General features: G+C 41.7%; 1 protein-coding gene across 1 annotated transcript in view; it reads right to left on the reverse strand.

Annotated features, from left to right (window-relative positions):
- MAK (male germ cell associated kinase) overlaps positions 1 to 24,659 on the reverse strand; it is a 385,342-nt gene that overhangs the window by 21,148 nt on the left and 339,535 nt on the right. The window contains exon 13 of the mRNA XM_030209100.1: positions 14,532 to 14,657. Coding sequence (XP_030064960.1) covers positions 14,532 to 14,657 — 126 coding nt within the window. The remainder of the gene's footprint in view (positions 1 to 14,531; positions 14,658 to 24,659) is intronic.

Below are 24,659 nucleotides of genomic sequence, written 5' to 3' on the forward strand. Positions count from 1 at the left end.
CATGAAAGAATCATTGTGACCCACAGAATGCTACAATACTGAAATTTGTTTAACATGGGAAGATGCAGGGAACACCCTAACAGTTACCTCAGAGGCTTAGTACTTATCACGTGGTAACTGCAAAATTTTACTGCACTGTAGTAAAAAAGGGTCCCCACATTTTTGCTATAGAATTGCCCCCTCAGTGAAAAAAAAAATACTTTCTCCAACTTATTTTAAATCTACTACCTAGGCCAGTGCCAGGCAGATGGGTCTGTGCCCCGAAAATGGCAAGGACAAATCAAGATTAAGTATACGTATGTAGTATCTGATCATATCTTATTTGGGCAGACTGGATGGACTGCACAGGTCTTTATCTGCCATAATCTAATATGGCAGGAAACAAAACACATCTTGGAATCCCTATGGATAGAAATTCCATGTGTAAAGGAAAGGTGACCGAGAACTGAATCAGGGACGTGCTATAGACGTGATCTACTTAGATTTCAGCAAAGCTTTTGACACGGTTCCCCACAGGAGGCTCTTGAATAAACTTGACAGGCTGAAGATAGGACCCGATGTGGTGAACTGGATTAGGGACTGGTTGACGGACAGATGCCAGAGGGTGGTGGTTAATGGAATTCGCTCGGATGAGGGAAAGGTGAGTAGTAGAGTGCCTCAGGGATCGGTGCTGGGGCCGATTCTGTTCAATATATTTGTGAGTGACATTGCCGAAGGGTTAGAAGGTAAAGTTTGCCTATTTGCGGATGATACTAAGATTTGTAACAGAGTGGACACCCGGGAGGGAGTGGAAAACATGAAAAAGGATCTGCGGAAGCTAGAAGAATGGTCTAAGGTTTGGCAATTAAAATTCAATGCGAAGAAATGCAAAGTGATGCAATTAGGGAGTAGAAATCCACGGGAGACGTATGTGTTAGGCGGTGAGAGTCTGATGTGTACGGACGGGGAGAGGGATCTCGGGGTGATAGTATCTGAGTATCTGAATGCGACGAAACAGTGTGACAAGGCGGTGGCCGTAGCTAGAAGGTTGCTAGGCTGTATACACAAAGGTGTGACCAGCAGAAGAAAAGAGATTTTAATGCCCCTGTATAAGTCGTTGGTGAGGCCCCACCTGGAGTATTGTGTTCAGTTTTGGAGGCCGTATCTTGCTAAGGATGTAAAAAGAATTGAAGCGGTGCAAAGAAAAGCTATGAGAATGGTATGGGATTTGCGTTACAAGACGTATGAGGAGCGACTTGCAGACCTGAACATGTATACCCTGGAGAAACAGTGGTGACATGATACAGACATTCAAATATTTGAAAGGTATTAATCCGCAAACGAACCTTTTCCGTAGATGGGAAGGCGGTAGAACTAGAGGACACGAAATGAGATTGAAGGGGGGCAGACTCTGAAAGAAAAATGTCAGGAAGTATTTTTTCACGGAGAGAGTGGTGGATACTTGGAATGCCCTCCCGCGGGAGGTGGTGGAGATGAAAACGGTAACGGAATTCAAACATGCGTGGGATAAATATAAAGGAATCCTGTTCAGAAGGAATGGATCCTCAGAAGCTTAGACGAGATTGGGTGGCAGAGCCGGTGGTGGGAGGCGGGGCTAGTGCTGGGTAGACTTCTACAGTCTGTGCCCTGAAAATGGCAGATACAAATCAAGGTAAGGTATACACAGAAAGTAGCACATTTGAGTTTATCTTGTTGGGCAGACTGGATGGACCATGCAGGTCTTTTTCTGCTGTCATCTACTATGTTACTATGATAGGAGTGTACTACCGTCCGCCTAGCCAGGATGAACTGGATGGACCATGCAGGTCTTTTTCTGCTGTCATCTACTATGTTACTATGATAGGAGTGTACTACCGTCCGCCTAGCCAGGATGAACAGATGGACGTAGAAAGGAAATAAGGGATGCTAATAAACTGGGCAACACAATAATAATGGGTGATTTCAATTATCCCAATACTGACTGAGTAAACGTAACATTAGGGCATGCTAGGGAGGTAAAATTCCTTGACAAAATCAAGGACTGCTTTATGGAGCAGCTGGTACAGGCGCTGACAAGAAAAGGAAAAATTCTAGACCTAGTCCTTAGTGGAGAGCATGATCTGGTGCGGGAGGTAATGGTTCTGGGGCCACTTGATAACAGTGATCATAATGTGATCAGATTTGATATTAGCTTTGGAGTAAGTATATGCAGGAAATCCAATACGTTAGCATTTAACTTTAAGAAAGGAGACTATGATAAAATGAGAACAGTGAAAAAAAAACGTAGATAAGTGGCTGCGAGGGTCAAAAATTTACATCAGGTGTGGATACTGTTCAAAAATACCATCCTGGAAGTCCAGGCCAAATATATTCCGCGTATTAAAAAAGAAGGAAGGAAGACCAAATGACAACCAGTATGGTTAAAAAGTGAGGTGAAGGAAGCTATTAGAGCTAAAAGAAAATCCTTTCGAAAATGGAAGAAGGAACCGACTAAAAACAATAAGAAACAGCATAAGGAATGTGACGTCAAATGCAAAGCACTGATAAGGAAGGCAAAGAGGGACTTTGAAAAAAAGAACGCGTTGGAGGCAAAAACACATAGTAAAAATATTTTAAGGTATATTAAAAGCAGGAAGCTGGCAAAAGAATCAGTTGGACAGCTAGATGAAGGGGCGATCAGTGAATACAAAGCCATAGCGAAGAGATTAAATTAATTCTTTGCTTCGGTCTTCACCGAGGAAGATTTGGGAGAGATACCGGTGCCAGAAATGGTATTCGAAGCTGACGAGTCAGAGAAACTGAGTGAAATCTTTATAAACCTGGAGGATGTAATGGGGCAATTTGACAAATTGAAGAGTAGCAAATCTCCTGGACCGGATGGTATTCATCCCAGAGTGGTACCGGAAGACTGGAGGGTGGTCAATGTAATGCCGATTTTTAAAAAAGGTTCCAGAGGAGATCCGGCAAATTATAGACCTGTGAGCCTGACGTCGGTTCCAGGCAAAATGGTAGAGACTATTTTAAAGAACAAAATTACAGTGCATATTCAAAAGCATGGATTAATGAGACAAAGCCAACATGGATTTAGTCAAGGAAAATCGTGCCTCACCAATTCTTTGAAGGAGTGAACAACATGTGGATAAAGGTGAGCCGGTTGATACTGTGTATCTGGATTTTCAAAAGGCGTTTGACAAAGTACCTCATGAAAGACTCCAGAGGAAATTGGAGCGTCATGGGATAGTAGGTAGTGTTCTATTGTGGATTAAAAACTGGTTAAAAGATAGAAAACAGAGAGTAGGGATAAATGGTCAGTATTCTCAATGGAGAAGGGTAGTTAGTGAGGTTCCCCAGGGGTCTGTGCTGGGACGGCTGCTTTTTAACATATTTATAAATGACCTAGAGATGGGAGTAACTAGTGAGGTAATTAAATTTGCTGATGACACAAAGTTATTCAAAGATATTAAATCATAAGTACATAAGCATCGCCATGCTGGGACAGACCATGTAACATCGGGACACGCTACAGAGGTACAATTCCTTGATGAAATGAAGGACAGGTTTATGGAGCAGCTGGTGCAGGAGCCGACGAGAGAAGGAAAAATTCTAGACTTGGTCCTTAGTGGAGCGCATGATCTGGTGAGGGACGTTATGGTACTGGGGCCGCTTGATAACAGTGATCATAATATGATCAGTTTTGATATCGACCTTGAAGTAACTGTACACAGAAAGTCAAATACGTTAGCGTTTAACTTTAAAAAAGGAGACTATGATAAAATGAGAAGAACGGTAAAAAAAAACTTAGGGGGGCAACTGAGAGAGTAAAAACTGTACAACAGGCGTGGACGCTGTTCAAAAATACCATCCTGGAGGCCCAGGCCATACATATTCCGCGAATTAGAAAAGAAAGACGGAAGTCCAAAAGACAGCCGGCCTGGTTGAAGAGTGAGGTGAAGGAAGCTATTAGGGCTAAAAGAAACGCCTTCAGAAAATGGAAGAAGGAACCGTCTGAAAATAACAAGAAGCAGCATAAGGAGTGTCAAAGCAAATGCAAGGCGCAGATAAAGAAGGCTAAGAGGGACTACGAAAAAAAGATAGCATTAGAGGCAAAAAAACATAGTAAATTTTTTTTTCGGTATATTAAAAGCAGGAAGCCGGCAAAAGAATCGGTTGGGCCGCTGAATGACCGCGGGGTAAAAGGGGCGATCAAGGAAGACAAAGACGTAGCGGAGAGACAATGAATTCTTTGCTTCGGTCTTCACCGAGGAAGATTTGGGTGGGATACCGGTGTCGGAAATGGTATTTCAAGCGGACGAGTCGGAGAAACTTACTGACTTCACGGTAAACCTGGAGGACGTAATGGGGCAGTTCAGCAAACTAAAGAGTAGCAAATCTCCTGGACCGGATGGTATTCATCCTAGAGTACTTATAGAACTGAAAAATGAGCTTGCGGAGCTACTGCTAGTGATATGCAACTTATCCTTAAAATCGAGCGTGGTACCGGAAGATTGGAGGGTGGCCAATGTAACACTGATTTTTAAAAAAGGCTCCAGGGGAGATCCGGGAAATTATAGACCGGTGAGTCTGACGTCAGTGCCGGAGAAAATAGTAGAGGCTATTATTAAAAACAAAATTACAGAGCACATCCGAGGACATGGATTACTGAGACCAAGTCAGCACGGCTTTTGTGTGGGGAAATCTTGTCTGACCAATTTACTTCAATTCTTTGAAGGAGTAAACAAACACGTGGACAAAGGGGAACCGGTTGATATTGTGTATCTGGATTTTCAAAAGGCGTTTGACAAGGTACCTCATGAAAGGCTACAGAGGAAATTGGAGGGTCATGGGATAGGAGGAAATGTCCTATTGTGGATTAAAAACTGGTTGAAGGATAGGAAACTGAGTGTGGGGTTAAATGGGCAGTATTCACAATGGAGAAGGGTAGTTAGTGGGGTTCCTCAGGGGTCTATGCTAGCACCGCTGCTTTTTAATATATTTATAAATGATTTAGAGATGGGAGTAACTAGCGAGGTAATTAAATTTGCTGATGACACAAAGTTATTCAAAGTTGTTAAATCGCGACAGGATTGTGAAAAATTACAAGAGGACCTTACGAGACTGGGAGACTGGGCGGCTAAATGGCAGAAGACGTTTAATGTGAGCAAGTGCAAGGTGATGCATGTGGGAAAAAAGAACCCGAATTATAGCTACGTCATGCAAGGTTCCACGTTAGGAGTTACGGACCAAGAAAGGGATCTGGGTGTCGTCATCGATAATACACTGAAACCTGCTGCTCAGTGTGCTGCTGCGGCTAGGAAAGCGAATAGAATGTTGGGTATTATTAGGAAAGGTATGGATAACAGGTGTGAGGGTGTTTTAATGCCGTTGTATCGCTCCATGGTGCGACCGCACCTTTAGTATTGTGTTCAATTCTGGTCGCCACATCTCAAGAAAGATATAGTAGAATTGGACAAGGTGCAGCGAAGGGCGACTAAAATGATAGCGGGGATGGGGCGACTTCCCCATGAAGAAAGATTAAGGAGGCTAGGGCTATTCAGCTTGGAGAAGAGATGGCTGAGGGGAGACATGATAGAGGTATATAAAATAATGAGTGGAGTGGAACAGGTGGATGTGAAGCGTCTGTTCACGCTTTCCAAAAATACTAGGACTAGGGGGCATGAGATAAAACTACAGTGTAGTAAATTTAACACAAATCGGAGAAAAGTTTTCTTCACCCAACGTATAATTAAACTCTGGAATTCGTTGCCGGAGAAAGTGGTGAAGGCGGTTAGCTTAGCAGAGTTTAAAAAGGGGTTGGACGGTTTCCTAAAGGACAAGTCCATAAACCGCTACTAAATGGACTTGGGAAAAATCCACAATTCCAGGAATAACATGTACAGAATGTTTGTACGTTTGGGAAGCTTGCCAGGTGCCCTTGGCCTGGATTGGCCGCTGTCGTGGACAGGATGCTGGGCTCGATGGACCCTTGGTCTTTTCCCAGTATGGCATTACTTATGTACTTATGAGCCCAGCACCCTGTCACCGACAGCGGCCAAAAGAACAAGCAATTTGTCCCGCCCATCCTAGAAAAGTGTTATTATTCCCTCATCCATTCAATAACATTCTATTGCCTTTTCCTCCAGGAAGCCGTCCAACCTTTTTTTGAAGTCCGATAAGTTAACCGCCTTAACCACTTTTTCCAGCAGCGAATTCCAGAGTTTAACTACGCGCTGAGTGAAGAAAAGTTTCCTCTGATTCGTTTTAAATTTACCACACTGCAACTTCATCGCATGCCCCCTTGTCCTAGTATTTTTGGAAAGTGTAAACAGACGCTCCACATCACCCCGTTCCATTCCACTCATTATCTTATAGAACTCTATCATATCCTCCCCTCAGCTGCCTTTTCTCCAAGCTGAAGAGCCCCGGCCTCTTCAGCCTTTCCTCATAGGGAAGTCGTCCCAACCCCTGTATCATCTTTGTTGCCCTTCTCTGCACCTTTTCCAATTCCACTATATCTTTTTTGAGGTGCGGCGACCAGAATTGAACACAATACTCGAGGTGCGGTCGCACCATGGAGCGATACAATGGCAGAATAACATACTTATTTTTATTTTCAATCCCTTTCCTAATGATATGCAACATTCTATTTGCTTTCCTAGCCGCAGCAGCACATTGAGCAGAAGTTTTCAACGTATCATCAATGATGACATCTAGATCCCTTTCTTGTTCTGTGACTCCCAACGCTGAACCTTGCATGACGTAGTTATAGTTTGGGTTCCTCTTTCCCACATGCATCACTTTGCACTTGTTCACATTAAACGTCATCTGCCATTTAGACTCCCAGTCTTGTAAGGTCCTCTTGTAGCTTTTCACAATCTTCCTCTGATTTGACAACTTTGAATAACTTTGTGTCATCGGCAAATTTGATTACCTCACTAGTAATCACAAGAGGACTGTGAAATATTACAAGAGGATCTTACGAGACTGGGAGACTGGGCGTCTAAATGGCAGATGACGTTTAATGTGAGCAAGTGTAAAGTGATGCATGTGGGAAAGAGGAACCAGAATTATAGCTACGTAATGCAAGGAGTTATCAACCAAGAAAGGGATCTAAGTGTCGTCGTTGATGATACGTTGAAACCCTCTGCTCAGTGTGCTGTGGCAGCTAAGAAAGCAAATAGAACGTTAGGTATTATTAGGAAAGGAATGGAAAACAAAAATGAGTACTTATGTTTGAAGGCTCCTATTTACAGTTTGAGTGATCTGAAATAATCTGATTTCCACAACTGTTTCAAGAGGTTTATGAACAACTGGAATTATTTATTATCCTCATCAGATTAGTGACGATCTAACAGGTTATGCCCATCAACTGGCAGATGGAGACAGAGACCAATCACTTGCAAGCTCTGCCTTATAAAGACCACTATGCAGTCCCTACTCAGCAGTATTTCTCTGTCTCCAGCAGTTGGTGATGGCTTTTGGAGTTGCAAGCCCTTTCTTATAGTGAACCATTTGTGCACTTTTCAGAGGCTGGAGTTTCTATCTGAATAGTTCCTACCTTTTTGCCGAAGGTAATTTCAGTGTTTCATGTCTCATTTAGATTAATGTAATGCACTGTATTTGGGCTTCTCATCTAAACTGACAAACAAGTTGCACTTTATTCAGAACATCTCAGCAAGGTTGATTTTTAGACTTAAAAAGTTTGATAACATTTCATCACATTTGAAAGTTTTACACTGGCTTCCAATAAGCCAGCGAATCTTGTTTAAATCACTCTGTTTGTTATTTCAAGTGGTGTATAGACTGACTTCTGAATTACTAAGGAGCTGTTTTATAAAGCTGCGGCAATGGTACATGGAAAATCAGCCCTACCACAAGGCTAGTACAGGAGCCTGGTGGTAGTTCTGGTGTGTGCCGTGCGCCATTTCTGACACTGGGAAAAAATATATATTTTTTAGCACCAGGGACTTACCCAGCAGTAATTGGGTAGCACCATATGCTGCCTGGTTACCGCCGAGTTAGCATGGGAGTCCTTACTGCCTCCTAAATAGAAGGCAGTAAGGGCTCTCCCAGGAAATGACCAGGCGGCAAGTGCTTAACTTACAGTACGGACATTTTCTTCTTTAAAAAAAACACCTCCTTTTACCCGCTGTGGTAAAAGGGGACCTCAGTATGCAGCAAACCTGTGCACCAACACCATCGCAGAGGTCCTTTTACCACAGCTTGGTAAATGGACCTCTAAGCGATTTATTGCAACCTTCTTTGGTTTTTCATTTAGATTGCGATGTTCTTTAAATTTTCAACCTTCTTGTGTGAGGGGCATCCTATTTGCATATCTTTAATACTTTATATTCTTTTCTATAATCTCTGTATAGAACAGCTTGCTAGCTTGGATTCAATTGGAGTCTACTTATCTACTTTTTGAAAAAAGTTAAAAACTTTTCTACTTGACAAATGATGTTGTGGTAGGAGTGGTTATTTGGTATATTTGTTATTTTTATCTTTACATTTTGTGAACTGCATTGAACCTGAAAGGGGATATTGTGGTATACAAGTCTTTTACTGATACTGATGTCAATCAGCTACTGGTATTGCCATCATTTAGGAAACAGGACAATGTGGAGGAGGTGCATTTCCTCCATCTTCTAAATGTTTGCTAAGTCCTTATGTGTTATTTTGAGGTGACAAATTAGTTTTGGAAGTCATAAAGGTTGGTTGTACTTTTGAAGGGGCCAAAAAAAGCAAGGCAGCTTCAGAAGCCACTATTGCCTGCTGGATTAAGGAGACAATTTCATTGGCTTGTATTTTTAAGGGTCATATTTCACCTGTTTACAAGCAGGGTTTTGTCCCTCTTGGGCGTAAAGCAGATTAAAAATTTGAAAGGAAAAAAACCACCTTTCCAATCAACCCAGAGAAAAAAAATGTGTCTTTCCCCATGCGACCCTCATGAAGCCACCTCATCAGGGCAGCAAAGTTATACAACCTAATGTCTGGTAGGTTCCCCATTTGTTTTATCTAACACCAATTTGGTCATGCTAATCCTTGATGCCTTAGGCCTCCAGATGAATTTACATATGATTGATATTGGTCTGTATGCACTGACTTGCTCAAGGTGTGTACTACATGAGCTATGTTAGTCTGACTATGGACTATGTCCTGAGCCATTTTGTTAATCATATTGCATAGAGGTGGTACCAATGAAATCTCCATAAGTATCTAAACTTTCACTGAAGAAATTCTGAGGCTATTTCTTCCCTCATTATATTAAACACATTTGTGTTGCATGGAGGAAAAGAACAGTAAAACAGCTGTCTGTATGATTTAAAGGTCAAACTGTGATCACCATCATCAGTCATGAAAACCTCCACCTCCTGAAATAATTTCGTTTTGATTTTTCAGTTTTTAAACTTAACAATACTATTGTTATGCCATTTAAGTATAATAATAAGATTGATTGCTAAGTTTAAAAAATTGAAAAATCAAAAAGAAATGATTTCAGGAGGTGTAGGTTTTTATGACCAATGATGGTGATTTTTATTTATTCATACTTGTATCCCACAGTTTGACCTTTAAATCATAGAGGCAAAGTTTTACTGAAGTCTTCTCCTCCATTCAACACAAATTTATTTAATATAATAAAGGAAGAAATAACCTCAGAATTTCTTCAGTGAAAGTTTAGAGACTTATGGAGATTTCATTGGAAGTATACATAGTTAATAAGTCTATAAGCCATAAAGGTGGTACCATCATATCCTGTAGTATCTTATAAAGTTCCGGCCCAAACCCACCTAGGGCCTTTGTGAGCTTAAGATGTTTTATGCCAAGTGCTATTTCCACTTCATTAAGTTGTTGAATTTGATCCCCGGTGAATTGTGGCAAGGGTAATTCCTGGAAAAAATGGTCTCTAGCTTCTATGTTTTGTTACTTTTTTTTCATACAAAGAATTATAATACAACACAAATTGTTCCATTATTTGGTCTTCCTGTTCATATTTAGACCCTCATGCATCCTTAAGCAGTGCTCTTTTTGTGCCGGTACGGGTACAGCGTACCGGCACCTTTTTTGTGCGGTCCGGCTCACCTGCCCGCTCCCTTCCGTTCGTGCACCCATATAAAGTAAGAAATATGCGATGGTATTTTGGCTTGGATTATGATATGAATGTGAATAGATTTTCTCCTGTTTTTCATTTGGCAGCCCCAAATTTTGAGACCCTGAAGCAGCACAGCAAGATTGAGCTAAGTGAAATGCTGGCCATCGTTGGTCTGGGGACTGATAAATCATAAGACGGATGGCTCATTGAGGAAATTGAGATAAGTACTTTTCTATCTTTGAGCACTGGATGCTGTTGGATACTGTGGATGTTTGTAATATTGAAACATACACAGCATTCACAGCAGCAGACAAGTAGGCATATTTAAACGTTATAAAAAAAACTTTAAAAAGTTCTAAAATTTATTAATTTGGAATAAAAGCACTGGGAAGGTTCTTTAAGTCGATGATGAAGAGTAGATCCCTGTGATCAACTTAAGTTCTATAGACTGGTTGATTTGGAGCTCTTTGAGGCTTTTTCCTTCCTTTAATTAAATACCCACAGTGAGCATATTTCTGAGGTTTAATGGGTCATCATTTTGATTTTTTGGTTTTCAGTTTTTGACTTAGATGATTCCATATCCGTTTGTACATATTATTAAGGTAAGTCTTGCATTTGAGATGAACTGGTATGTGTGTATAGGCATCTTTGATACCCATGAAAACAGCCAGTCCCAAAATGGGGGAGGATAAAGTGGAGCGTATTAATTTTGAATATCTCTTTGCAAAGAAAAAAGTTGCAGTCTGAGATCCAGGATAGGAAATGAATAAATATCTTGAAGAGGGATCCAGACTCTTGTCCGCTATTGTACAGGCTTGTAGAAGAAGTTAAACTTATTTGTGAAGGAGGTAGGCATGGGCTTGATGTAGTTCAGACCATATCAGGGATTTTTCAGGAGGAAATGGCAAAAATCTAGATATTCACCATATTTTATGATACTGAGTACCTAGAATTTTATCTTTTGTCACTCCTGAAAAAAAGAATTGTACTCAACCCCCTACAGGTAGGGCAAAATATGTCCCGGTGAAAAGAACTGGCCTAGAGATAACTCTTTTCCTTCAGTAGAAACTTTTCCTATACTGGGTTTTGTTCATTTATCTAGAGGATGATATAGACTCTGGAAGTACAATTGAGAGATGCTGCAACATGGTATAATGGTTCTTAATTGCATCCTTTACTTTGTCGCCAAAATGTGCATCTGCAGTGCAAGATGTGCTTGCCAATATAGCATGAGAGTGAATTAGCGTTGTGTGTCAGTTTGTGCTTAGAAGTAGTGCCCTATGTATCATCTGTGCTAAGCTGCAAGTGTTTCTCTACCTCTTTAGGGTGTGGCTTAGGAAATATATTATGCTTAAACTTGTGCAATTGCTTCAAAGATGTCTGCACTTTAGGTTGAGAAGTCTCAGTTGAGTCTCATGTTGAGCCTGAGGATCCATGGCACAGCCCCTTTCACAACTGGACTTTTGAAGTCAATGTGCACGGAAGCAGGGGCAACACCCACAGAGGAGGATCATAGGCGCTCCGTATAAGAGGCTTGGGGAGGCTAAGCCTCCCCAGCCCAAATGCAACCTCTTTTGGAGTGCACGTCGCTGGCAGATTGCCGGTTCCTGCCCGAAAGAAGCTGGAACTTCCCTTCCATGCTGCCCTGCCGCCAAACCTGCTGCCTCTCCAATTCAGTGGCCATCCAGCGGCAAACAAACACTGTGCACGGAGCCACAGAGCTCCGCATGGCAGCACTGACAGCTCTTCCAGTCCTCCCACCCTCTATGATGCAACATCGTGTTGCATCATAGAGGGTGGGACCGGAAGAGCTGTCAGCGCTGCCATGCGGAGCTCTATGGCTCCGTGCACAGTGTTTGTTTGCCGATGGATGGCCGATGGCCACTGAATCGGAGAGGCAGCGGGTTTGGCGGCACGGCAGCATGGAAGGGAAGTTCCAATTTCTTTTTCTTTTTGCGGCTAGCCGCTAGGGGGAAGAAAAAAGAGAGAAGATAATGCTGGAGGCAGGAAATGGGAGGAAACAGAGAGGATGATGGGAAGAGGCAGAGGCACAATGTTGGATATGGGAGGAGGAGGGAGTGAGGGCAGACAGAGAAGCAAGGCTAGATGTTTTGGGGGAGAAGAGGCAGATGGGCAAAGTTGGATATTAGGGGGAGAGAAGAAACAGAGGAGCAAAAAGCTGGATATTGGGGGGGGGGGGGAAGAGACAGAGGAGCAAAAAGCTGGATATTGGGGGGGGGGGGGGGGAAGAGACAGAGGAGCAAAGCTGGATAGTGAAAAGAAAAACAGGCAGTGGAAGAAGAGAGGCTGACGTGTAAAGTGAAGAGCGAGAGGGAGAAGCAATGCTGGAAGGTGGGGGAGAGACAGAGGTGCATTGTATGGGGAGAGAGAGAGAGAGAGACAGAGAAGAGATCTGTATGGTATGTGAGGTAGGGTGAGGTGGGAGAGAGAGAGGAGATCCTGGGTGCCTGGGGCAGGGGAAGAGAGAGAAGAGCTGCTGCATGGCAGGGAGGGGGAAGAAAGTTAGATGGAGGGAGATAAACAGAGGAGATTATGGCAGGCAGGGAGAGAGAGACACACACACACACACACACAAGATCCTGGATGGTGGGGTGGGAGAGAGAGAAACAGATCCGATATGGCTGAGGGGGAGTTCAGACACACACACACACACACACCTCCCCCCCCCCCCCCGGGTGAGGGAAAAGATGAAAAACAGGGAAAATGAAGCATGGATAAGTCTGAATGCTCAGAGCGGCAGAAAAATGGAAGAAAAATGAAGTAGCTATGTTAGTCCACTTTACAGGTTAATAAATAAAAATAAAACAAAAAACTGTAAAATAAGATGACAACTTTTTATTGGACTAAATACATTTTTGACTTGCTTCCAGAGGTCTAAACCTCCTTCCTCGGTTAGTAAACTCCAAAAAGCTAGTCAAAAATTTTATTAAATTAGTTAAATAAAAAGGTATCACCTTATTATACATTTTTGTTTCAAATATTTATTCATTTTTTAATTTAGTGAGTGGAATGTGTCAGTTTATGAAATTTAAATCTGTTGGTCTGACGCAGTATGGCTATTCTTATGTTACAGTTTATAGGTCCTGAGTGACTTTTTTAAGGTTTTTGCATTACTTTTCAATATGCCTAATATTAGAATTTGGACTTAATTTAGCTCATAGTATTCTCAGTAGTAGCTCAACTTTCACTTGCTAACCTTGAATCTCACTAATTGGGATGGTACTTTTCACATTTGGGATGGGACACCCTTGGTATCTCTGCACTCTGGAAATTGGACCTTAGCACTGGTGCTTTTGTGTCATCAAAAGTTCTGACTGCCTATTCTATAGAAATGCACTTTCCTTCCAACTATACTGTTCAGCCATCAAGCTCTCAGACAGTTTGAGCAACCACTTTATTCTTTGACATATGATACATATCTAATATCTAAATTTAATAAAAGGTATTACTTGTTACTATTTTACTTATTTTTTTCTGTGTTGTCAGATAATTATGGATGTAAGCCCCACCCCTGGCACTGCCCCTAACCCCACCCCCTTTAGCCTCCCCAAACAGTTGGACCACCGACCACCTATGAGGAGGATGTATTTCAGCATGCAGACATGGCTCATCTCTTCAGAGAAAAGCATTTTCACTTTCTGGCTATGCAAACAGGAGCCTCCTTTCTTCCTTGTTATGGTTACAAGCAATGAAGGTGATCTTTTTGGGTTTATGGAAACATTTTTCCACAGTGCTTGCATTCAGCAAACGTTATGATTTAAGCTCAAGTAGATGAGAGACCTGAAATGGGTGTGGAAGTTTGGGATCTTTCTACCATATTGTGGACATGGCTGAAATCACAATTTGGTCTGTGCCTTATTTCACAGGAAGGATGAAAACAATTTAAAATAATAAATTAAAAAACATATTTTTTTTAGGATGAAAAACTGATGGCGATGAAAGACAACACTGGAAGACCAAAAATGAAGAAACTCTTTAAAAAAGTTGAAGAGGTTTGTTTTTACGTCTGTTTAGTAGAGGAGAAAACGAAAGATTGCTGTGTACAGGAAGCATTGCACATACTCAGAACTTTACACTAGTTTTGAGCTCTGGGAAAGATGTTCTGTCCAGATGTTGTGCAATGATGTTACCCACTTGCGTGCCTGATTATATTCTGTTTGTTGACAGAAAAGGATATTCATGTGAAACAAGGCTAGCTGGCACCCCCCTTTCCCACCACATAAAAACCAAGCAACGACACCTCCAAAAACAAAACATACAATCAAAATGAAACATATTAAGACAGTAGGGTCAAATCAGACTGTCCTTTAAAAGACAACATCATATATTCCCATCTTATTTCATTATCAGGTCTTAAAAATCACTGTGTAAAGATATTTTACCAATGAGAAATAGGAATTAAACATCCTGCTTTATAAAGAGCAGCAAAAGAGATCCATCTTACTTGTTGCTGCTCCAATAGGTGCAAGCTGTATCCTTTGTCCAGCAGATCCAACCTCTTTTTTGTGAAATGAAGGGATATAGCCTCCAGGTGGCATGCAAGCAGGACCTAAATAACCACCAATATTTCCTGTGAATGAAGCAACATAGCACAAGCATTTGAGTTTTGTACAGTGACTGGTTAAATTTCATATTTGAAATTAGTTGTCCATAAGCAAGATATTATTCCCCCAAACACCCCAAATATTTATATCTTCTACTTTTGGACTTATTTACTAAGCTGTGTTAGCTGTCAACATGACCCTAAGGGTGTGTGTGTGTGTGTGTGGGGGGGGGGGGGGGGGGGGGTGGGGGGGGGTAATACTATAGTGAACCATCTAGTTTTAGAGGGCAGAAAGGCACATAAATGGCAGAATTCTAGCCACTAAATTGTAAAAATGACCTCTTATAGAATACCAACGAGAGGACAAGTATGTACTATGATTTGATGGCACATACTTTGCTAGTGGGCTTGTTCATGGGTGGGATTCTGGCAGAGCATGGGTGCAGCACACAGGTATGCATATAAATTACAGAATTCTAATTTGAGGAATAAATGTGAACCTCTCAAAATTACTCCAGAACTAACAGCCTTTGTTTCTTGAATTTCTCTTGGTTTTTACTATTACCGCCAACGATATGCTGAAGTGATATCTAAAGGAAGTTTGGGGAATCTTAGAGGAGAATTTACCATCTTTTTCACAGGTTTGCTATTTACCATCTTGAACTGCAGAAAATTTTGGATCAAAATGCATCTGTTTTGGATGTTTCTGCTGTTTTGGAGTCTTCAGACTACTTTAATATCTAGTGTGTCTTTAATACCAGATAAAGACTGGTTGATGAGGTACTTTAAAAATAGAGAAAACTTGTTTTGGGGATTAAAGATAAGAATATTTCCAGACGTCTCTAGAGATACACAGAAATGTTGCAGACAATTGTTGCTTTAGAAACCAGGGGCACTTCAGATTGGGGCTACTTTCTTTTTAAGATGTGACACCAATTCTTTAAATGTTTCTTTCGACCCTTCATATCTTACTGCTTTTCTGGCAACTAATGGACCAATATTCAGACTGTGGGAGTTAGTCTGGCTAACTCCTGAGGTTGGCGCTAAGCCCAGATATTCAAGGCCAGGCCATTACCGGTGACCGGCATTGAACATCCAGTTTATTTTTGGCCGCTTCAAACTTAACTGGCCAAACCGATATTCAGCGCTGGATTGTAAAGTTTGAACTGGTCAAAGACAGGCCTGGAATTCATATGGCCAAATATGGCTGCCAAACCTGCACTGAAAATAGGCAGATAGTCAGTTATATAGAAAATGATACTTACCTGTAGAAGGTATTCTCCAAGAACAAGAAGCTATATATTCTCACATGTGGGTGATGTGTCCTGCATTGCTCGGTTCGAAACTTGAAAAAAGCTTTGTACAGCTTTAAAAGCACGTGCACAGCATTCCCACCACACATGATTGAGATGATTAAGTGCCTTCTCGCCTGCTGCGAGAGCGCAGGACCACTAGTATAATGAAATAGCAGAGAGACAACTCCAAGGGGAAGAGGGAGGGTATGTGAGAATATATGGCCTGCTGTCCTTGGAGAATACCTGCTGCAAGTAAGTATCTTCGCTTTCTCTGAGGACAAGCAGGCCAATAATTCTCAAATGTGGGAATCCCTAGCTACCAGGCTCACCAAAAACAACAACAATGGTCAACTGAACCTTGCAACAGCGAGGTCAGAATACAGATTAATCTGAAAACTATATACAAACTATGTGAGAGTGCATCCTGGAACTAGGAAGGTAGAGTTGGATTCTAGACCCCAAACAAATTCTGCAGTACCGTCTGTCCAAACCGACTATCGTGTTGGGCATCTCGCTCAAAGGTAGTAGTGAGATGTGAATGTGTGGACTGAAGACCATGTTTCAACCTTGCAAATTTCTTCAGTGTCGGAGTGGGCTACCGACACAGTCATGTTTCTGATATTGTGAGCCTTGACATAATCCTCAAGAGTCAGCACAGCCTGGGCATAAGTGAAGGAAATGTAGTCTGCCAACTAATTAGAAATGGTGTGTTTCCCAATGGTGACCCCCTTCCTGTTGAGATCAAAAGAAATAAAAAGCTTAGTGAACTCTCTGTAGGTCCTAGTCCACTCCAAGAAAAAGACCAATGCCTATTTGCAGTCCAAGGTGTGCAGTGTGCTCTTGCCAGGATGGGCATGAGGTCTGGGAAAGAATGTTGACGAGATAATTAACTGATTCTGATGGAACTCCAACACAATCTTGGGCAGGAACTTAGGGTGTGTGCCAAGAACTACTCTGTTGTGATGAAACTTAGTATAAGGTGGATCTGCTAGTAAGGCCTGCAGCTCTCTGGCTCTGCGAGCTGAAGTAACAGATGGCACCAGCATCAGAGACCTCACCACAGCCTGATGGCCTTATGGGGTAGCAGCAAGAGGCATGGCAGGTGCAAGCACCCCAGACGATGACACACTGTGTTGTAAGAGCCCTGCCAAAAGCTCAGGGAGCAAGGCCCAGAGGCGCTAATCAAGGGCTGACATTGGGAAAGGCTAGGGTATCGGTTCAGAGACAGGCTGCTGAACTGTCAGGGTCAAAGCGGGTACTTGGTCCTTGCTGTGTGAGACCCGTGCATCGGTACCTCCTGTATGGAGGAGGCACGGTCCTCCCGGCGCCAACCCTCCTTAGGTACCAGGTATTCCCTCAGTGTCCCGGAATTCCCGGCACCATGAGTTGAGGACAATTGATGCTGATGGTTCTTGGGCTTACCCCGATGCCAGTCATCGGTGCTCCTTGGTGCTGACGAGGAAGATGCCGAATCCTCATACCGCCTCGGGGTTGGGTCTGATTTTGACCCCTGGGGGGGGGCCTGCATAGAAACTGGCATCGAGGCAGGTGGAGACCTACTCGCATGGCCACTCCCAGTGTATAAGGGCCTAGCAGCCAAATGGACCGATGTACCCGATGCTGATGCAACTCTCGACATTAATGCTGATACCAATGTCGAGGATTTGGACCTGGCTCCAAAAAGTTTTTCTTGTTGAGCCTCTCTGGAAAACTGGATTCTTTTCTTCATTCAAAAGCAAAGATCACAGATAGAAGAGATATGTTCAGGCCAAAACACTGAAGACACAAGAATGGGTGTCTTTGCTAGAGACGGTCCTATTGCACTGGATGCAGTGCTTGAAGCCACTGGGATCCTTAGATGACATGGAAGGAAAAACAGCCATGGCCAAATGAAAATACTCAATGGTGCTGAAAAAGGGGCAAAACACCAGAAAGAAAAGGCGCAAACTTCACCGAAACTCAGGTCTAAGTGCAGCCTACCAAGCATGGGGAAAAAAAAGAAAACTTAAGGGCCCTTTTACTAAGGCACGTAGGCACCTATGAGCATCCAATGCACAACAATTTGGAACTACCGCCCAGCTACCACAAGCCCTGAGAGGTAATTCCATTTTTTATGAGTGTCCAAAAATATTTTTTTATTTTCTACTGTGTGGCGCTAACTGGGCGGTAATCAGCAGTGTACGTGCGCCGATGATTACTACCCTGTTAATACATGAGACCTTACCGCTAAGCCAATGGGTGGTGGTAAGGTCTCAGGCCCAAAATGAACATGCGCCAATTTTAATTTTGCTGCATGTCCATTTTCAGCCCCCCCAAAAAGACCTTTTTTGTAGACATGCTGAAAAATGGACCTTCGCACATCCAATACATGCGTCTACAACAGTACAGGTCACTTTTTGGTGCACCTTAGTAAAAGGACCCCTTAAAAAGGGGACAAAAAACCTTAAAATTGTAAGGGTAAGTCTAAAAAAGTCCAGAAAGAGAAAATAAGGCAAAAAAAAGAAAATGAATAGGCATGGGAAGGCACAAAATAGATGCTGTGAAAATCTCTCATGAAGCAAGCTGTGAGGAGTGCCAAGAATAGCATCTGCTCCTCACTGTGGATAAAAGAGAATTAGTGGTCCCATGCTCTCAAGGTGGGCGGGAAGGAACTTGCACATGCATGCGCTCTTAAGGCTGTAGAAAGCTTTTTTCAAGCTCTGGTGTCCTGGAGAAAATCAGCTATCTGCTAACTGTGAATTTTCATGGTATTTGAATATCGGGGGTAAATGTTTATCTGTGGAGCCTATATTGACTTCCCATTAATTAATGTTCTCCTTAATTCTAGACTGAAGTCCATTTCAACACGTCAGATAACAACTGTATTCTTTAATGTTTTTTTCTTCATTAGTATATTCTCCTCTATTTAGTCTTCGATCCACTATTTGTGGACTTGAGTGATTATTTTCTTTATATTAGTTTAAATTTTGATGATGATTTCTTTATAGATCAATTTTCTGTACAAGTATATATTGCTTGGTTTATATTGAAAATGTTATAAATACAAAATTAAAAAAAAATTATAGCATCTATCATTATGCATGCACCTGCTAACCTCTAACTGCAACGTTTGCTTTAGACCAGTTGGAGCCTGTCTAAAGCAAATGTTATTTAGCATCTAAGTTCATAAAGGGGTTCTGTGTGGCTTTAACCATTTGCCATAGCTGCTACCAATTATTCAATGCAAATATATTACAATTTACTCATTTGTATTAAAATGAGCATTTCCTGCAATGCAGACGTTTCCGTGCGTGCACAGAAAGGAGCACTTACCTTTAACCTGCAAAAGTTTCCAGCAGGCCTGGAGCTGTCATTGTGTGAGGGCAACTTCTGGGAGGAGCATTCTGCTTGCATTTTTCATAGCAAACTTTGTCCCAGAGCAGAGAATAGCTTAGAGGGATAGAGAAACGAGCAGACAGCCAATTGGCTGGAGAAAGCCCCTATGTCGTCAGCATCAGGAGATGATAGTTCAAAAAGGTAATCTTTATTTGAACAACTCAAAAGACTCAACACAGCTGCTGTGTTTCGGCGTCACAACACCTGCCTTAGGAGTCTATAAACAAAACACATAAAGTATGAATAACTCTAAATAAATAAATCAAAAAAAGAAAAATGTAGTGAGGTAAAAGACAGGGGGGTCACTGTAAGGAAAAACATAAAAAATAAAGGAAAAAATGATCAAGAAAAGGAGGAGAAATTGTAATGTGATATGCGGGGAAAAAAATGCCAAAGGACAAAATGTTGTATTTTTTTCTCTTTCTCTTTTGGTGTCCCCCAGCTCTCGTTACTATTACTGCCATATTCATACAGATTATATGATCTTCTTTGTGAGACACTACCAATCTACCTTTGAAACTGTCATTATCTGTGCGTGATACTTTTATGTCCTCTTCGTTTTGTTTTTTTTGATCCGTGACATGGTCTGTATAATCTGAATTTGCATCATTGGTAAAAAAAAAAAATTTTTTTGCCTTTTTGCTGAAATAGGTTCCACTCTATTTATTCAAAGTTGTATGTGATCTCTGAAAAATTTGCCTATATTTGAACAACGGACATCACAACGTCAGCCACATTTGTTTTCTGAATCATATTCCATTTTTAACATTACATTAAGTATACACCTTTTTGGTTTTATTAAGTTTTTTCTATTATTATTATTACGAGGTGTTACTATGGTGTTTTTATATTGTTCTTATAATGTCTTACATTTCATGTCTCTCCATATTACAACTAATATTTTTTAAATATTATACTTTAATATTATATTATTTATTATTTTATATTTTTAAAGTTATTCATACTTTATGTCTTTTTAGTTTTTTTATGATATATATGTTTATACTAGTGCTATAAATGTTTTATAGACTCCTGAGGCAGGTGTTTTAATGCCGAAACAAAGCAGCTGTGTCGAGTCTTTTGAGTTGTTCCAAAGTAGAGGAGTGTGGTAGCTGTGTTAGTCCACTCTTAAGGTTATCAATAGAAATCAAACAAAATAAAACATGGAAAAGAAAATAAGATGATACCTTTTTTATTGGACATAACTTAATACATTTCTTGATTAGCTTTCGAAGGTTGCCCTTCTTCGTCAGATCGGAAATAAGCAAATGTGCTAGCTGACAGTGTATATAAGTGAAAACATTCAAGCATTACTATGACAGTCTGACAGGGTGGGAGGATGGGGGTGGGTCGGAGGTATGCATGGGGACATCAAAGCATATCATTGATATTCTAACAGGATGGGTGTGGATAGGTGAGGGGTGGGGTGATCAACAGAGACATACAGCTTTATGGTTTATAATGGGTTAGGAACCCCTTGTTAAGTCCTTTCTGTTGGGTGTTAAAATATTCAATCATTCTGACTTCAAAGGTCTTACGTTCTTGTATGGTTTTAAAGTTACCTTTCAGTATTCTCACTGTGAAATCACTGGTACAGTGTCCTGGTTCTGTGAAGTGCTGTCCCACCGGGGTGGGGGCCCTACTGGCTGTATTGTTCATGTGATGTGTATGTAAATTGAATCTTGTCTTAAGCATCTGGCCTGTTTCTCCAATATAGCATCCTTCGTTACATTTTTTACACTGAATGATATATACCACATTGGAAGATGAGCAAGTGAAAGATCCCTTTATGTTGAATATCTTTCCTTTTTGGATGACTTTGGGGTCCTGTGAAATATTTTGGCATAGTTTGCAACTGGATAAATTACAGGGAAGTGTGCCCTTCTGTTCCTTTTCAGTCTGTGATGGAAGTTTATTTCTGATTAGCTTGTGTTTTAAGTTGGGTGGCTGTCGGAAGGCCAGTACTGGTGGGGATGGGAATATCTCTTTCAGTAATTCATCCTCCTGGAGTATAGGTTGTAGATCTCTTATGATTTTCCTCAGTTTTTCCTGCTCTGGATTGTATGTCACTACAAGGGGGATTCTGTCTGTGGATTTTTTCTCCTTGTACTGTAGCAGATTCTCCCTGGGTGTTTTGAGGGAGGAGGCAATATTCTTGGAGATTATTTTGGGGTTGTAGCCTTTCTGTTTGAAGGATGCAGTCAGGCTTTTAAGGTGTCTGTCTCTGTCCCCTGGGTCAGAGCAGATATGGTGGTATCTTGTGGCTTGGCTGTAAATGATGGATCTTTTTGTATGTGAAGGATGGAAGCTGGAGTTGTGGAGGTAGCTGCATCTGTCTGTGGGTTTCTTGAATATAGATGTTTGTATACAGCCATCACTGATTGAGACCGTGGTGTCCAAAAAATTGACTTTTTCTGGGGAGTAGTCAATTTTGAATCTGATTGTAGGATGGTATGTATTGAAGGCAGAATAAAATTGTTTCAAAGTTTCTTCACCCTCCGTCCAAATCATAAAAATGTCATCGATGTACCGGTAGTATTTTAGAGGTTTGGTCTGGTGTGTATTCAGAAATGTCTCTTCCAGCTCAGCCATAAAAAGGTTGGCATATTGGGGTGCTGTCCTGGTGCCCATCGCAGTGCCCATTATTTGCAGATAGATATCATTGTTAAAGCGGAAGTAGTTGTGAGTTAAAATGAATTTGATTAATTTTGTAATAGTTTCTGGTGAGTATTGATGGTCCAGTGTGGATTTTTTTAGGAGTCTTCCACATGCAGCTATGCCATCCGCATGTGGAATGTTGCTGTATAGTGATTCTACATCCATCGTGACCAGAAGGGTGTTAGGTGGTAGTTGCTTGATATTTTTCAATTTATTCAGAAAGTCTTTGGTGTCTTGTATGAAGCTGTTAGTTTTCCCCACCAGTACTGGCCTTCCGACAGCCACCCAACTTAAAACACAAGCTAATCAGAAGTAAACTTCCATCACAGACTGAAAAGGAACAGAAGGGCACACTTCCCTGTAATTTATCCAGTTGCAAACTATGCCAAAATATTTCACAGGACCCCAAAGTCATCCACAAAGGAAAGATATTCAACATAAAGGGATCTTTCACTTGCTCATCTTCCAATGTGGTATATATCATTCAGTGTAAAAAAATGTAACGAAGGATGCTATATTGGAGAAACAGGCCAGATGCTTAAGACAAGATTCAATTTACATACACATCACATGAACAATACAGCCAGTAGGGCCCCCACCCCGGTGGGACAGCACTTCACAGAACCAGGACACTGTACCAGTGATTTCACAGTGAGAATACTGTAAGGTAACTTTAAAACCATACAAGAACGTAAGACCTTTGAAGTCAGAATGATTGAATATTTTAACACCCAACAGAAAGGACTTAACAAGGATCTGGGGTTGCTAACCCATTATAAACCATAAAGCTGTATGTCTCTGTTGATCACCCCACCCCTCACCTATCCACACCCATCCTGTTAGAATATCAATGATATGCTTTGATGTCCCCATGCATACCTCCGACCCACCCCCATCCTCCCACCCTGTCAGACTGTCATAGTAATGCTTGAATGTTTTCACTTATATACACTGTCAGCTAGCACATTTGCTTATTTCTGATCTGACGAAGAAGGGCAACCTTCGAAAGCTAATCAAGAAATGTATTAAGTTATGTCCAATAAAAAAGGTATCATCTTATTGAGTTGTTCCAATAAAGATCACCTTTTTGAACTATCATCTCCCTTGGTCTTTTGGAAGAGCCAATTTACCCTACTCCTTGGTTTCCCTCTTGCTGACGTACATAGGGACTGATCGTTCCTCCACTTTGTGTGATTGTCTCCTCCATCCGATGGAGCCCTGGCACAGATGCTACCCAGCATTCTAGATTTTTATGATGCCTTTGGCAGTGGAGCACTTCAAATGCCTGGGTACCTTCCTGCCTGATGTGAGAGCGTGGAATCAGCAGTATAGTAAAAAGACTTAAGGAATACAACTCCTATGGAAAGTGGGAGGGTATGTGTCCAGCTGTCCTTGGAGAACACCTGCTACAGGTAAGCAACTTGGCTTTCTCTGAGGACAAGCAGGACACTACTTACCACATATGGGAATCAATAGCCACCAGGTTCACTGAAAACAATAAACAATGGTCAATAGGGACCTGCAACAGGCAAGGCCAAACAGTAACCAATCAACATTCCTATTGTGTGGGTGCAGCCTGGAAAAGAATAAAAATGGGCCTAGCAGGGTGGCGTTAGATTCTAGACTCCATACAAGTTCTGTAGAACTGTCTGACCAAACTGAATGTCATGTCAGGAATCCTGCTCAAGGCAGTAGTGAGATGTGAATGTGGGGACTAAAGTCCATGTTGCAGCCTTGCAAATCTCCTCAATGGAGGCTGATCTCAAGTGGGCATCTGACAAAGTCAAGGCTCTGACATTGTTAGTTAGCTAGCTGTGGCATGACCCTCTAGAGTCAGCCCAGCCTGGGCATATGTAAAGGAGATGCAACCTTCTAGATAATTGGATAGAGTGTGTTTATTAATGGCTGCCCCCATCTTTTTTGGGTGAAAAGAAACAAAAGGCTGGGTGCACTGTGTCTATGGGCTTTAGTCTGCTCCAGATAGAAGGCTATGGCTCGCCTGCAGTCCAAGGTGTGCTGTGTCCTTTCACCAGGATAGGCATGAGTTTTTGGAGAAAATGTTGACAGGACAATTGACTGGTTAAGGTGGAAAACCAATACTACCTTTGGAAGGAACTTAGGATGCGTGTGCAGAACCACTCTGTTAAGATAAAACTTGTGAAAGGTGGATTCACTACTAGTATCTGAAGCTCACTGACCACAAGCGCTGAAGTCAATACCACCAAGAATAAAACTTGCCAAGTACTTCAGGTGGAAAGTGTCAAGTGGCTCAAAAGGAGTTTTCCATTAGCTGAGTGAGGATGATGTTGAAGTTCCATGACACAGTAGGAGGTTTGATGTGGGGATTAGTCAAAACCTCTCATAAATCGAACAATTAGAGGCTGTACAGAGATGGGCTTACCTTCCATAAGGTGAGGGTAGGTGCAAACTTCATGGAGGTGAACCCTAACGGAGCTGGTCTTGAGACGTGTAGAAGGTATTCAAGCAGTTTTTGTATAGTGCAGGAAAAAAAATCTAAGGCCTTGCCCTCACACTAGACTGCAAACCTTTTCCATTTGAAATTATATGACCTCATAGTGGAATCTTTCCTGTTAGCACGCAGGACTTGAGATAACTTCATACAATTGAAAGGATGCTAACTCTACGCTTTCAATGTCCAAGTCATGCGGTCTACAGATTGGGGGTTGGTATGCAGGAGAAA

This window comes from Microcaecilia unicolor, chromosome 1 (genome assembly GCF_901765095.1).
Source record: "Microcaecilia unicolor chromosome 1, aMicUni1.1, whole genome shotgun sequence".
In the NCBI taxonomy this organism is placed as follows: Eukaryota; Metazoa; Chordata; class Amphibia; order Gymnophiona; family Siphonopidae; genus Microcaecilia; species Microcaecilia unicolor.